This window comes from Podarcis raffonei, chromosome 9 (genome assembly GCF_027172205.1).
Source record: "Podarcis raffonei isolate rPodRaf1 chromosome 9, rPodRaf1.pri, whole genome shotgun sequence".
NCBI classification, from domain to species: Eukaryota; Metazoa; Chordata; class Lepidosauria; order Squamata; family Lacertidae; genus Podarcis; species Podarcis raffonei.
Window position 1 is genome coordinate 4,595,407 of NC_070610.1, and position 16,192 is coordinate 4,611,598.

General features: G+C 43.6%; 1 protein-coding gene across 1 annotated transcript in view; it reads left to right on the forward strand.

The window, feature by feature from the left end:
* The first annotated feature begins 4,355 nt into the window (after nt 1–4,355).
* LOC128420836 (ADP-ribosyl cyclase/cyclic ADP-ribose hydrolase 1-like) overlaps nt 4,356–16,192 on the forward strand; it is a 28,413-nt gene continuing 16,576 nt past the window's right edge. The window contains exon 1 of the mRNA XM_053402824.1: nt 4,356–4,679. Within this exon, the coding sequence (XP_053258799.1) occupies nt 4,441–4,679 (239 nt within the window). The 5' untranslated portion in view covers nt 4,356–4,440. The remainder of the gene's footprint in view (nt 4,680–16,192) is intronic.

Here is a 16,192-nt window from a genome sequence, read left to right on the forward strand (position 1 = left end):
GGTTTGCAGCATTTTATTAGACATTTGGTGTTGCAGCATCCTCTGTCCTGAGCCAACACCAACAATACTCCCTCACCGGGGCATTAAAACAGCCTACTTGGATTTAGGGGATCATTCAGCCCACCAACAGTTCCTCAGCCATCCAGCTCAGGAGCACGGGGGCAACTTGTAAGTAATCTCCTTGCTTTTTTTTAATTTAAAAAAACAAATTTGTATTGGTTTTTAAACAAATACAAGTACAATGATTATTAAACACTTGCAGTTTCTAACCCAGCCTTTTCTACGGCAGGTGTGATGATGAAGAAACACATTTGCAGTTTCCTTCCAAGACTTTCCCATATTTCCAGCTAACCTGAGGCAAGGTTTGGTTAACCTCTACAAGGAGTCAAAATTGGTCATTTTCCCATGCAAGGAGAGCAATTTGCTGGGCACCCGGTTTAGTTCTCCAGCCTCGTTTCAAGCTGCTTTGTAGACTGGTCATGGCTCACCTTGAGCTCTTGGGAAGAAAATTGGGAGCTCAATGTAATAAATAAAGAAATAGAATCTGTTTTCAGTTCTTGAGCCCTTTGCAGCTGCAGTTTCTTGGAAGACTCCAGAGTGCTCTCCCTCCCCGCCCCCGGCCTGGAACTATTAAAACAAAGGAAATACATATTTATAGGTCAGGGGGAATCAAAGCAATTAAGCCTTTAAAAAAATATTCAGGGTACTGTGTGCAAGCTTTCAAATTCTCCTGAACTCTTCATCAGACTGGATGGTTTAACAACAACAACAACCAGCAAAAGGGGAAGATGGCTGCTGGTGAAGCTGCCTGTCCATATTGTAAGGCTATGCACACACTAACCCGTTTGTAACACAAACATGCAGTTTTTCTCAATCTGGAATCCTTTGTGTGTGTCCTCAACAACCTGCTTTCAATCTTGATTCAGGGCTCATCCACACTTCTGCTTCTCCTGTGCCTAGAGGAAGCACAAGTCCAAGGGGTTTTCTACTCGACTCGCACTCTCTAGGCATGGATCCGAGCAGTTTCCCCTTTGCCTTGCTTCTTTGCCAAGGAAAACATGCTCTTTCGTTTTAAATGGGAAACCTGATTTCTGTTAGCTCTGATTGAGCACTAAAGAGCGGCTTTCCAGGGGGCAGGGAAGCAGCGGGACAAGATGACAGCACTCCAAAGAGTGTGGGGCAGAGGCATGAGGCCAGGAGAGTGACCCAGGAGAAGGGGCCAGTGATGGGAGGGGTTGATGCCGCTCACAAGGCAGGAACCAGGGGAAGGGGCAGAGTAAGGGCAGTCTGAGACAGAGGAAGGTGCACCAGATCCGGCAGAAGAAGAAGAGACGGTTCAGCTGACAGATGGCTCAGTAGACTCCTCGCCTTTCCCTGCCCCACTTGTCTATGAGAACCAGAAGGGGCTTGAAGCGGGAAGAGCAGTGGTGCCTTCCGTGCAGGAGGTCTCAGGTTATGGGTGCACAACCCATCAGGGTCTCTCTGTTGCTGCAACTGATCCTCAGAGCCTAGACCTGTGGACAGCTGCCCAGAGGCTGGAAGACATTAGAAGATACGGTAGCTACCAAATCTCCTCTCAGTCTCCTCTTACCCAGGCTAAACATACCCAACGTCCCCAGCCGTTCATCGTAAGGCTTGGTTTCCAGACCCTTGATCTTCCTGATCATCCTCCTCTGCACACGTCCCAGCTTCCTTCTCAAATTGTGGCTCCCAGAACTGGACACAGTAGTCCAGGTGAGGTCTGACCAAGGCAGAGGTACTATTATTCCAGGTGGGGTAATACTCCCTTGATCTAGACACTAGGCACCTGCTGATGCAACCTAGAATCACAGGACCTTTTTTCCCCTGCTGCATCCCACTGTAGATCCTTTCCCCATGTGCTATTGGCAAGCCAGGTGTCCCCCATCTTATATTTGTGCAGCTGGTTCTTGCTGCCTAAGTGCAGAACCTGACATTCGTCCCTATTGAAATTCATTTTCTTTGTTTGGGCCCAGTTCTCCAATCTGTCAAGGTCGTCTTGACTCCCGATTCTGTCTTCCGTGTAACAGTTCCCATGGTGAGAGAGTTTCAGCCTCTTTTGTTGCTGAGCCTATTGTAAAAGAACAGAATCATAGAACTGTAGAGTTGGCATGGACCCTGAGGGTCATCTACTCTCATTATCTGCAGTGCAAGAATCTCAGTCCCCCATCCAAGTGGAAACCATACTGGACCCTGCTTAAGCTGCGCAAATGTGTCACAGTTTTACTGCTGCACCACTAGGAGAACTCTGCAATGATTGTTATTATGCATTGTTGAGGTTTCGTTATATGGAGGAAGCTGAGGTTACCTGGGAGCTCCTTAGGGGCGTCTTACCCATAGAGGCTAGTGGCGCGGGGCGCCAAGTTTTGGAGGGCGCCAGGGAAGAGGCGGAGGCTGGACGCGGTGCCTCCCAGCATCAGCTCACCGCCCTCGGCCGCCTCCGCCATGCCGCGCTGAAGCAGCGTCGCGCCCAGAGCCTCCATCTGCCGTGGCCACCGCGGCATGAAGCGGCCAGCTGAGCCGGAAGGCACCAAGTCCAGCCTCCACCTGAACTGACCAATCAGTTAAGCTTTCACTAGAGGAATATGTAGAAAACCTCTTACTTGGGCTAAAGCATCTCCAGCTGCATTTCTTATCGAAACAACAAGGGCTTTATCTTATAAAAGGTAAAGAATTCGAAAGCTTGCTTACAATTTTGTGACATTTTGGTTGGGCAAATAAAGGCCTTGCTTGCTCTAATGTGGATTTTGGAAATTTTCTTGTTGATTTTGCTTTTTGATAATAAATTTATCCTTAGCATTTAATGTGCCACAGGGAAAGTAATTTTTGCTGCAAAATACTAACACGCTACCGCTCTGAAAGTTGTCACAAACTACCTTGTTATTTGGCTTGTTGAGAATGTCTTTTTCTTTTTAAGGAGAATTCCAAAACTATGGTTCCGCCCAGTTTATTTATATCAACATACTTTGTAACGAAGGTTTGCATTCAGTTTAAACATATTGGCAGACCGTCTTGCAAAAAGATGAGAATTAGGAAGAGAAGAATAACAACTGTTTAATAGCTGGAAGCAGTGCTTTTTTCTGGGGGGATGCAGGGGGTACGCATACCCCACTGCCGGATTTACATATAAGCTAAGCAAGCTATAGCTTAGGACCCCACTCTCTTGGGGGGGGGAATTAAAGGGGGGGAAACTGGATGTACATTTCCAAAATATAAGTTAAAAAACAAATAAAATAAAACCTACATACAGCAACAGTGTTTTGTGTTGTGTAGGCTCCTATTTTTATGTGCAAATGGCTTTAGATACCTATTAGGTCCATAAATTACCATATGGCATATATTCAACACATGAACCAGCAGCAATTTGTTGTTGACAAAGGACAGCTGGACATATAAAGGGCCCCATTACCTTCAGTAGCTTAGGACCTCATCAAACCTATATCCGGCCCTGTGCATACTCCTAAACAGTTTGTGAATCATTGCACTTTTGTCCATTTACTCTATTTGTTTTTCCTGACTTGAACTATAAAATGGTGATTTTCTTGAGTCAAAATGAGAGTACCCCTAAACATTACAGTGGTACCCCGGATTATGAACTTAATTTGTTCTGGAGGTCCATTCTTAGCCTGAAACTGTTCTTAACCTGAGGTGCACTTTTGCTAATGCGGCCTCCCGCTGCCACCATGCCACCACCGCACGATTTCTGTTTTCATCCTGGGACAAAGTTCGCAACCCGGAGCAACTACTTCCAGGTACCTTGGGTTACAGTGATACCTCGGGTTACAGACACTTGAGGTTACCGACTCTGCTAACCCAGAAATAGTACCTCGGTTTAAGAACTTTGCTTCAGGATGAGAACGGAAATAGTGCAGCGGCAGCGGGAGGCCCCATTAGCTAAAGTGGTGCCTCAGGTTAAGAACAGTGTCAGGTTAAGAACGGACCTCCAGAACGAATTAAGTTCTTAACCCGAGGTACCACTGTATTTTATTTTAGAAAAGAAAAGAAAACACTGGCTGGAAGGGATTCCTTTCTCTCTGTTTCAGATAGCCCTTAATTTACTTTGCAAAATGTTCCCTCTGCAGTTTTTGACAAGGGTGGGACATGAGTGCCCTCCTTGTGAGAAGGAGATTACAAAGACTGCGTAGCAGACCTAAATACAGACAATGTATTTAAGAACAGGAATGTCTGGTCACTATATCTAATTTGCTACAGAGATCTGCCCTGCTTTGGGTGCAGCCTTTTTATCTAAACCAATAGAAATGCAACTCAGGCTCCTCTGCTCATTGGTCTTTACATGAGGGGGGGAGAGAGAAACAGAAAGGGAGAAAGGAGGAGGAGGAGATATAAGAAAGTGACTTTTCTGCCAAGGATGAACTAAACAGAAGCAGCAGCTGTTGCTGCTTTTCAGAAACTTCCAGCGAGATGCCCTTTCCAAGCAGCTCTTCCAGGACCCAGCGGCACAAACTGATATTGGCAGGGACCATGGTTGTTTTAGTTGCCTTAGTGAGCGCTGTGTTGCTTGCTGTGTTCATACCTGGAAGGAAAGGAAGCCCTGGCTCAGAAGTATTGCAGTGGGAAGGCCAAGGGACCACTAAACAGCTGAAGGAAATCGTCTTGGGGAGATGTCACAACTACATTGCCATAGTGAATCCTGAGCTCAGGTGAGTGCTAAGAATACACTTTTGAAGAATAAAAGCAGCAGTGCACAGTGTAGACAATGAAGGAGCAGCAGGTAAACTGGACCACAGCTATTCTAGAGAAAAATGTATAGGCTGAGATTTGAAGCTGTTCTTACTCTCCTTTTCCCCCCCCAAAGTGCTAAAAAGCTGGATTGAAAACTAGCTGAACAGTTCCTGCATTGGAATTGTTCAGGGCTTTTATATCTCTCTTATATGCATGATAATAAGGAGCTTGGCTTTCTCCAGCATGCAGTGATTTGGGAAAGTTCCACCTTTTGAATTCTGGCCTGTTAAACAGCTGCTAAAAGTGTAAGAATTGCACAAGCAAAGATGGTTTTTAGAAGTGGGTATTTTAAATGAAAGCAGGGGAGGGTTTCCTATATGTATAAGTAAGCAGATTGGACGGGTCAGAAATGTATTTTTTTTTATCAATACTTACAGTGTTCACAGTTTTTGAAGTGCTTAATGTACATCAGCTCAGAAATCCATACAATGGCATTGTGAGGTAGGTTAATGTTATTGGAGATGGCGTGTCTAAAGAATACTGACTTGATCAAAGCCATTTAGTGATGTTACGACAGAAGTGACATTTTAACTTGGGGGCTTCTTGTTCCTGGTTCGAGGCCCCCAGTACAGTTCTGCCCATATTTCTCCAGAACTTAATCCAACTCCATTTAGTTGAAATAGCTGCCAGGTAAGTATGAACCGAATTACGGCCTGGTAGTACAGTTCTATGTGTGGTTTACTCAGAAACAAGGGCTACTAAATTCAATGAAATCAGTACATTGGGTTTAGGGCTGCAGTCTTTGACTTTCAAATAAGAGCCGGGGGAAAGTGTTGAAATCACCAAATACATGAGAAAAGATGTGGTTGATTGGGATTAAATCACAATATTTTCATTATCTTACTAGTTTTGGTGCTCAGAGGCATGTTGTAAAAACTTGTCAACAGAAGAACTTATTGAACCTTATCAGTACAGTATCTTGTAATAGCATTTGTTGAACCTTATCACAATGTTGCAATGAGGAAATAATACTGTCTCTGACTAGAGGGAGAGGTTGGTGCGAAGCAGACTTTGGCCATAAGAGGAATGTTTGGCATCTGCTACCAAAAGACCTGTTGAGATATTCACCAGAAGGCTCACTTTTCATCTGCTCAGCCTTTATCTGGGTAAATGTTGGGAGCCAGGCAGAGGGCCTTCTTGGTAGTGGCGCCCACCTTGTGGAATGCTCTCCCATCAGATGTCAAGAAAATAAACAACTACCTGACTTTTAGAATACATCTGAAAGCAGTCCTGTTTAGGGAAGTTTTTAATGTTTGATCTTTTATCGTGTTTTTAATATTCTGTTGGGAGCTCCCCATAGTAGCTGGGGAAACCCAGCCAGATGGGCAGGGTAAAAACAATAAATTGTTGTTGTTGTTGTTGTAGCGGCTTCAAATTTGATAAAATTCCTACATATAATATGTGCAGTGCACTTACATTTGTACATAAAATATAATGGTTGCTCTGTGTAAATTATGGATTACATTTACACATATACCTCTATACATCAGAAAATTGCCCAAGACCATATGCAAAGTAGACTTGTATATTGTTGTTGTTTGAAGCAATCCATGTTCAAGTTGCATGCATGCGCATTCAGCCCATGATCATCCACATATAGGATGCACACTCTTTCTACATGGAAATGGTTTGCAAAATGTGTCTCCCCTCCTCCTTTCCTGTGTGGCATCATGTAGACCTCCTTCTCCCCAATTTTAATATATGTGCTGCCAAAGCGAGCACCCTTCTCCCCAATTTTGAAAAAACCTGTGATTAGCTTTTATTTGCTCAGAAACCAAAACTGCCTAGTCATCATACTTTGGAGTTGAGTAGGTTGGCAAGCTGCCGTCTCCTGTGGTATTTTGGCTTTAGCGGTAATTGGCTTCTGTGGTATTTTGACTTCTTGGACCTCTTTAGCTGATAGCTGTCTGGGTTATGTACCTACTCTCTGCTTCTGATATGTTGTGATCTGATCTGAACTGGTCCTTGAACAGGTTCTCTGTGGAGCTCTGTAAGCTTTGAGTAGAGCGTTACAGAAGACGTGTCCGTCTGCTCTTTGAGTGGGTAGTCATTTCTCAGAAGAGCACTGTGATACCTCAAAGCATTTCCTCTGATCCCGTAAACTCCCCTCTCTTCTTTTACCACAGGAAGTGGGTCAGATTATTTTAATACAGTTAATCTAGTCTCTGTAGAGATTATGTGTGAGGGTCACACACAATCCCCATGTCACTATCTTAAAGACACAAATCTTTAGTTGCCTGATTTTAGGCTGCCACAAAACCTCTAATCCCTATTTTTTGAGTGGTGGGGAGAATGGGTCTAAAACATCTTACAAAATGACTCCCTTTTATCTTCCTTAGGAGCATGAACTCCACTGAAGTGTGAGAAGGGCTGAGGAATTTATCCTGTAGGACTGAAAAGTGAAATCAAATGTATTTAAGGAAATTGGAGTTTGCAGGCAGTTAAAGCGAAAGATAATGAAAAGAAAGAAAGAAAATGCAACCTATTATTCTGCTTTCTAACCAGGAGGGAGAAAAATGTAAAAAGAAAAATAGTTCCATGTTCGTTCTGCTTTCTGGCAGGGAGGAAGTTCGTCTGTGACTTCCTGGGCACTGTAGTCCTTCAACCCCTCTAGCTCCACCTGAAGTTGTCTCTCTGGTGCACAGAGAAGAATTCTATGTCTTCATCACTTCCTTCCTTTTTTCTTCCTTCTTGTCAACTGAACCTTTTGTGATGTAGAGAGACCTCTATAGTATATTGTGCATTTCAAACATCCAACTGTACTAAGGTCAAGCAAGCTTACCTTATCTCGAGAGCTATCACATGGAAGATGGAGCAAGGTTGTTTTTTCCTGCTCTGCAGACTAGGACCCGAACCAGTGGATTAAAGTCACAAGACAGGGGATTCCGACTAAGCATTGGGGGAAACTTTCTGACAGTAAGAGCTGTTTGACAGTGGAACAGTCTCAGGAGGTTGTGGACTCTCCTTTGCTGGAGGTTTTTAAGCAGAGATTGGGTGCCCCTGTCACGGATTCCTTAGCTGAGATTCTGCATTGTAGGGGTTGGACTAGATGACCCTTGGGATCCCTTCTTACTCGACAATATGGTTCTAGGAAAGAAGTCTCCCTATTGTAGAGCCCTCCAGATGTTGTTAGATTCCAACTCCAGCAGCTCCCCTCATCCATCATTACTGATTAGGCTGTCTGGGACAACAACATTGAAAGGGCTAAAGCTCTATCATCTTTTTCTGAAGGAAGATAATGATGAAAAGCTGTCTGCCAGAAAAGATAGTTTGCCATCTACTGCTTCTCTTCTCATCAAGGAACCTGATAAGCTTCCACAGCGCCACCCGCGTCTTCCAGGTATTACCTTATTCATATAGATAGGATTTGCACCCTATCTTGTATCTTGCACCCGAACCTCCCTTTTGCACTATGTTCCTCCCCCTTACCTTGTAAATTGACGAACCTGTGACAAATAAGACCCCCCACAACTGCGACTCTATAAAATTCTGAACTTACCTTTGGGCGGGGTTCCTCATACCTTTTGTCACCTTTGTGTAGGGAACCCGGTTGCAACGGAATAAAGGATTTGTGCTTTTAAAAAGCCACATGATTCTTTCTCTCCGTGGTTGGACATCACCCGTCTTCTCCTCCAACCGTAGCGGACCCCTTTGGGACCCCGAACCCAAATTCTGAGTGTTTTACATCAGAATCAAGAACTAGGACTCTTGCCTCTGCTTTGAATTCAGTAGATGAATTCTTAAGCTCGCCACCCAACACTGCCTCAGCCTTTTCATATGGAGATGATGGCAATGCTGACTTATTTCACAGGATTGTTTTCAAGGATTTAAAGAAGGGGGGAATGCATGTGAATTGCTTTGAAAATTTGAAAATAAATGCTAAATTCTACACACTAACAAGATGACTATTTTTGGAAATTTCTTCAATCCAGCATGATAACTCCTAAAAACAGTCCAACTTATTCATGTTGGCAGGAAATGGTTTTCTCTAAAGAGCTCTGATCACAAAGTAGGTGCTTCTGAACATCAGTATCATGATTTTGTTCTATTTTTAATGTTTCATCTAGTGCAGTCTTCTTCTTTGGTAATCACTCATAGCCAAGTAAGATTGTCTTCTATGAACACGGTCTTAACAGTGAGTCCGTAAGTCACGGTGGAGGCCAATTCTGGATCCACAAGTCCTTCCACAGTGGGGACAGATTTGTGGGCGGGAGTTGATCACGGTGAGGTTTTGCCAAATGTGCCTTCCTCTTAGCTCCTTTCTCCTTTTCGACCAGAGTTTGTGCGTCCCTGACACCTTTGGTAATGGCTGTTCTCCAATTGGAGCACTCGCAGGCCAGTGTTTCCCAGTTATCGGTGCTTATACTACATTTCTAAAGATTTGCCTTGAGAGTATCTTTTTTCTTTTCTTGAGAGTGTCTTTAAACCCCTTTTGTTGTCCATTGGTATTTCACTTTCCATTTTTAAGTTCAGAATAGAGTAGTTGCTTTGGAAGATGATAATCAAGGATCCGAACAATATGACCAGTCCAACGAAGTTGATGTTGAAGAATCATTGCTTCCACACTGGTGATTTTTGCTTCTTCCAGTACACTGACATTAGTTCGCTTATCTTCCTCATCCCCCAATCCATGGCCTTCATTTCTCATTTTAGGCCTATTCTAGTCACCAACATTATTTCAGAAGGAATGTCACAGAGCCTGTGGCATCTGTCTTGGTCTTTCTTTCGTTTGCTTGATAAGTTCCTGAGAAGGGCAATACCTCCTACCCCTTCAGTGATTCAAAGCCTGTGCTTGTGAAGGGGGAAAAAGACTTCTTTGTTCCAAGTTTCTGGCTTTGCTTCAACGACTAAACATTTTAGTGCCACAAATTCTTGCCCAGACTTCCTTTAGTCCTCCATCATGTCTGCATCACCGTTTAATTAAAAACCTTTCTGGGCACTGCAACTGACCCAGTTGTGCTGAAAAATCCTCTGGGAGGTGCTCATCTCCAGAGCTAAATTTATATGTTTGTCATTCTACTTATAATTAATTATTGCTAAATTCAGCTTAAGGAAGTGTAAGTGCACTTGAAAAATGCATGGTTCCTGCTAGAACCATGTGAATCACTTAGGGCGTTTCAAGTAAGAGCCAGTTCATACAGAATCAGTTCATAAAACATTTCCGCACAATACCATTTCAGGCTGCAATTTAGCAGAGGGACTTGATGGCTCATGTTCATTTGGATAAATAGTGGTCACTAGCTTTCCTTCAAGCTAAATTGTGGCACAAGAGGCTGTTGTCTGGGGGTGGGGAGGCACTTTTCTCTATCTCCTCTCCAGCTATGACCATCCCCACTTCAAACACCCCAGCATGCAGCACATAGGCACGAAAGAGGTCCCCCCACCCATAGTTGTTTTGTGTGCATAGGATGTTCCTAGGGAGGGTAAGAGTTAAATCTCTCCCCCTCTGCTTCAATCTCTAGGAGTATCACATGTACCCTGCTGGTGCCTATGCATGAAAAAATCTATATATAATTTCAGTTGCTGATAGAGGGTGGAAGCACCCATGCCTGCTTCTGTTTTTAATGTGTGTCACCAACAACAACAACCTAGTCCTAGATTTGAAATATCATTTACTTTCCCATTTTAAAATAAAGGAAAGGGAAAATGGAGAGTTACAGTGAAGTGTCTGAGTGCAAGGACCAGTGTTAGAAACTCCCATCGTTCCAGGCACATTTTGCGACAGGGAGTTTCATTATTGCAAGCAGTTTGTGAGCTCTAGGCACAGTACACCCTTTTTAATAGACATTAATTTCTTGTTTACTATGTATTTTTATTTCCAGTTTCAAATTCTGTCATAGGTTCTATGTGGGGAATAACCAACCTCAAAAAAACAAAATGCTTAAGTTTAATCAATGCATGAAGGGGTTAATACCATAGAGTAAGCTGTCCTGCTAGGTTACTATGTCCACTTCCCCTCAGATTGGGAGGAAGTAGGTAATCAAGCCTTTGTTCTCCTCCAGTCTACCTGAGAAGCTCAGTGTGTGAAGAGGTTGGAGCTGCTTCCTCCAGCTAAACCATATGGCTCTCATAAGCCACCTGAGTTCCGATACCAATAATTTAGGAACGATCACCACTTTGTAACTAAGCTAAATATTACTGCCCATGCAACTTTTCTGAAGGACATGAATTTTGTAAGGACATGAATTTTTAAAACTTGTCCAGGTGTGATCTTTTCCTCAGCTGGGGGAAGAGGAAAACTTTGGAAAGAAACAAGCAGACATTCTGGAACTCACTTGGAAGGACACATATTTTAAAAATCTAACAATTTAACCTATATTTCCACCTTTTACTTTGCTGCAGATTTTGTGATTTTAAATCTCTCCTGGGGTTCTCTCATCAAAGAGAACGTTTCCGAGCACAATTCAAAGTGTTGGTGCTGACCTTGAAAGCCCTAAACGGCCTTGGTCCAGTATATCTGAAGGAGCGTCTCCTCCCCCATCGTTCTGCCCGGACACTGAGGTCCAGCTCCAAGGGCCTTCTGGCGGTTCCCTCCCTGCGAGAGGCCAAGTTACAGGGAACCAGACAGAGGGCCTTCTCGGTAGTGGCGCCCGCCCTGTGGAACGCCCTCCCATCAGATGTCAAAGCGATAAACAACTACCTGACATTCAGAAGACATCTTAAGGCAGCCCTGTTCAGGGAAGTTTTTAATATGTGACATTTTAGTGTATCTTTCATCTTTGTTGGAAGCCGCCCAGAGTGGCTGGGGAAACCCAGCCAGATGGGCGGGGTACAAATAATAAATTATTATTATTATTATTATTATTATTATTATTATTATTATTATTAAAGAGCACTTTCATTCAGGAATTCTCCTTTCTTGCTCGTTCTCTGTATTGCACCAACACTACGGGCCTGAAAACTTGCAAACTTAACTGCAGTGTTTTTATTACTTCTGAAAGCCACTGAGTTTGGCATGAAAGAATCAAAGTTTTAGGTAATGTTTGCAGGGAGAACTATTTGGACACAGATTTGACATTCTTTGAATAAACATCCCTCACAAAAGAGTGAGCTAAATAGCATTTGGGTCGTCCCTTTCCCCCCTACTTCCTTATTTACACACATTCATATAGCCATTAAAAATACAGAGGTACCTCAGGTTAAGTACTTAATTCGTTCCGGAGGTCCATACTTAACCTGAAACTGTTCTTAACCTGAAGCACCACTTTAGCTAATGGGGCCTCCTGCTGCTGCCGCCACGCTACCAGAGCACAATTTCTGTTCTCATCCTGAAGCAAAGTTCTTAACCTGAGGTAATATTTCTGGGTTAGCAGAGACTGTCACTTGAAGCGTATGTAACCTGAAGCGTATGTAACCTGAGGTACCACTGTATAATAAATCATGAGTAGTTAGAATGCACTGTGGGGTCATCAAAGTCCTCAACTAGAACATTTAACCTAAGTTCCATTCAACTCATACATGCATTTTTAAATTTAAGAGAAATATGATGATAGGACAAAAGGGCAGATATGTCTCATTAAAATTCCACACTTAAAGCAAAAACTCGAGAGTCTACTCAGGATTGATGGCTCATATGTCCCAGTTTTCTTCTTGGTAACCCAGGAAACGCAGCATCTCTGCTCTGGACCAAGAACAACCGCTTGGTCATTTGCCTGTAAGTTGCCATCTCATTCAGAATGTGGTTTTTAGAAATGTCTGGAAGTCAGTGCCCATTGACGGTTCTTTTGCACTTGGCAAACTGTACAGAGGTAAAATCCTCAACCTTGGATTTCAGAAAGTGCTATTTAACAAAAATGCCAAAGTGAATATTCCCATTTTTAGATGATAGATACCTCCAGGAATACTTGGATACCCAAAGGTGGATCAAACTGAAATAAAGACAAAATGTGAAAAGTAACTTCCCCTAATTACAACTTCTTGGTTGCTTAAGTTGATTCCATCTTTCCTACAACCATCTAATTGTATACAGTCGTACCTTGGTTTTTGAAAAAGCTTAGTTCTCGAATGTTTTGGCTCCCAAACGCTGCAAACCCAGAAGTGACTTTTCCAGTTTGCAAACTATTTTTGGAAGCTGAACGTCCGATGGGGCTTCTGCAGCTTCTGATTGACTGCAGGAGCTTCCTGCAGCCAATCAGAAGTTGCGCTTTGGTTTCCAAATGTTTTGGAAGTCAAATGGACTTCCGGAACGGATTCCATTCAACTTCCAAGGTACGACTGTACATACCAAACATGTGAGTATGGGGTTTGTGAATGTACAGTGTACCAAAAACAATGCGTTCAAAGTACCCACTTTATCTCTGGTAAGAGTGAGGTTTAGCTGTGGAGAGTTCCCTTTGTCATCTTTCCTAGTTGCCTTGCTGAGTTCCTCTTGCTTGCGCAGAGATGGCGGGTCATTCAGAGGATAAAGGTAAAGGGACCCCTGACCATTAGGTCCAGTTGTTGGCCTATCCATTCAGAGGATAGCTGGATATAATTTCAAGTACTTGTGATCACAGGGACGCAGGTGGCGCTGTGGGTTAAACCACAGAGCCTAGGACTTGCCGATCAGAAGGCTGGCGGTTCGAATCCCCGTGACGGAGTGAGCTCCCGTTGCTTGGTCTCTGCTCCTGCCAACCTAGCAGTTTGAAAACACAAAGTGCAATTAGGTAAATAGGTACCGCTCCAGCGGGAAGGGAAACGTCGTTTCCGTGTGCTGGTCTGGTTCGCCAGAAGCGGCTTAGTCATGCTGGCTGTACGCAGGCTCCCTTGGCCAGTAAAGCAAGATGAGCTCCGCAACCCCAGAGTCAGCTGGACCTAACGGTCAGGGGTCCCTTTACCTACTTGTGATCACAGTAGGACATGTCCTCCCCTAATTCACAACAATAACATCATGGAGCAATGCTCGAGTAGGCCAAGAGTATCCTTAACTAGAGTCAATTTCCCTCTTAGTTTAAAGGTTAAAACTTGAACCAAAAGCTCTCAAAATTCAGACCCCTTGAAATAGTCAGCAGGGTTCAGGGTTCAATTTTATTGAGCAATTGTTCCAGGTGTTTGTGTAGCATGGAGTCTGCCCGTAAGTCTTCAGGCTTCAGTCACGTGCACACTGTACTAATCGGGATCACTGCTTCAAATGTCAGCATTTTAAAACAAATCTTTACAGCCTGGGATGACCCCTTACCGATATGCATTTATATTGTGACTGAAGCACATGTAAAAAAAATAATGTGAATTTGCTAGCTCTTTATCAGAGTGTGATATTGCCTGGGTGTGAGTTGGTGACCAGTTCTGCTTTATTTATGTCATGGACTTTGTATGCAGTAATAAACCAAAGGAAAACAAAGCTTACAAAGAGGCTTTGAAAAGCCATTTTTTTCAGAACCTCTGAAATTGGCAAGAACTTTCAGAGGCATGCAAGAAAACCTGAAAGAGCTCTCTTTTTCTGAATTCAGCAAGCATTCAGACTTCTACGACATTTAAAGGGAGAAAGCGGGGGATGACTACTTTTCCCCAAAGCTTGGAAATGATGTCCATAACAACCATTTATTTTCTTTCTCCAGCAAAAATGTGTATTACAGGTTGTCTTTGCTAGGAAGTCTTTCCACTTCTCTGAGACTGAGAAAATATGGCTTGAAAAGGGTAGAAGTCTCCCCTCTCTTCTACCACCAGTTTAGAGTTGTATTGATGGGATGGTACCCTTCTGAGTCCTATGCAGAGTAGACCCATTGAAATCAATGAACTTATTTGAGTCCATTGACTTCAGTTTTAAATAATGACTAATGTTGGACACCATCCTAGGTTTGTCTTGTTGCCCCCTTGTTTAGCTTACTTACAGTTGAAACAAATGTCCTGTGAACATGGAAGAAAGCAGTTTGGGGAAGTACCTGTGGAAACAGTAGCTATACAGTACACACACCCTGGGAATCCTAATATTTATCTTCAGAACTATTTGATTTTTTGCCTTCTTATTAAAAAGACAGATTTCCTTTTATCGGTAGCTAACTTGGGCTACAGTCTTACTTGCACTTAACACAGTGGGACTTACTTCTGAGCATTGCCTTGCCTTGGTAATGGACTGGATGAGAGCCAACAAACTGAAGCTCAATCCCGATAAGAGGCACTGTTCATGGGTGGTTCCTTAGACCAGATGGCTGGGAGGTGGCCTGCTCTTGATGGGGTTACACTTCCTCTGAAGGAGCAGGTATGTAGCTTGGGGGTGCTCCTGGATCCTGGCCTTGGTGGTGTGGGGTGCTATCCATCAGCTGCGGCTGGCGGCCCAGCTGTGCCCCAGCTGGACAGAGATAACCTAACTTTTGTTGCCTATGCTCTGGTAACCTCTAGGTTAGATTACTGTGACGCAGTATACACAGGGCTGCTTCTGAAGACGGTTTGGAAATTTCAGCTGGTGTAGAATTCAGTAGCCAGAGCAAGACAGTTTGAGCATATAACATCAATCCTGATCAGACTGCATTGGCTGCCAGTTGGTTTCTGGGCCCAGTTCAAAGTGCTGGGGTTTGCCCTATAAAGCCTTAAATGGCTCAGGACCACAATACCTCAAGGACCTCCCTTCCCTGGCCCAGACCCTGCAAAAATCATTTGTTAATTTTATTTTTACTGAATTTAATCATGAATTAAGATGATGAAAAATGGCACAGAATAGCTGATGGGAAAGTCTTTGGGAAGGCACACTTGAGAACTGCATTTTGACCACCCCCACTGTTGCACTTTAGTCTCCAGAGGGTGCACTATGGGTCGATGCAGCCCCCAGCCCAAATTAGGTTAGCCCTCAAGTGCCCAGAAGCCAAGACTCCTGCTGGTAACAACTAGATCTTCCCTTTTCTCTTTCTGGCTGAAGACAGCTCATTTGAAATTACAGTAATTTTGTGCAAACATGGAAAACAAAGAGAAACATTACAAAAAACTACAGTATAAGGACCTTTCCCTCAAACATCTGTGATGTGAAAAACATATTGCCACAGGCACTTTAGTAAGAGCCCAGCTTATTGTTGTATCCATCTTTCCATATGAAAGGAAACAGACCCACAATTTTAAACCGAACAAATTTTAAACAAAACCTTTTTCTACCTGCTTTCCTACATGCTCCTCTCCCAGTTAATCCTGCGTTAGGCTAGACAGAGAGGCTGTATACACAATACGGGTTTAAAATGCAGAGAGGTTGTCCCACTGCCCTCCACTACACTTCATGTCGTATTTGCCTGTCGTCATGCACATTGGTGTGGTACGATTTGTTTCCAAGTTGCCTACTGTCTGCCCACACCAGAGGTCAGACAGCGGACATGGGCGTCTTCATACAGTCTACCTTTTCAAATGGAATCAAGACTGGTTTGTGGGGGAATGCATCCAAACTCAGCATTTCTCAAGAAGCTACAGGACAGAGGGGGGTTGTGGCTAGCATCATGTGTACATAGCTTGGGAGTGTGCTGGATGCAGAGTA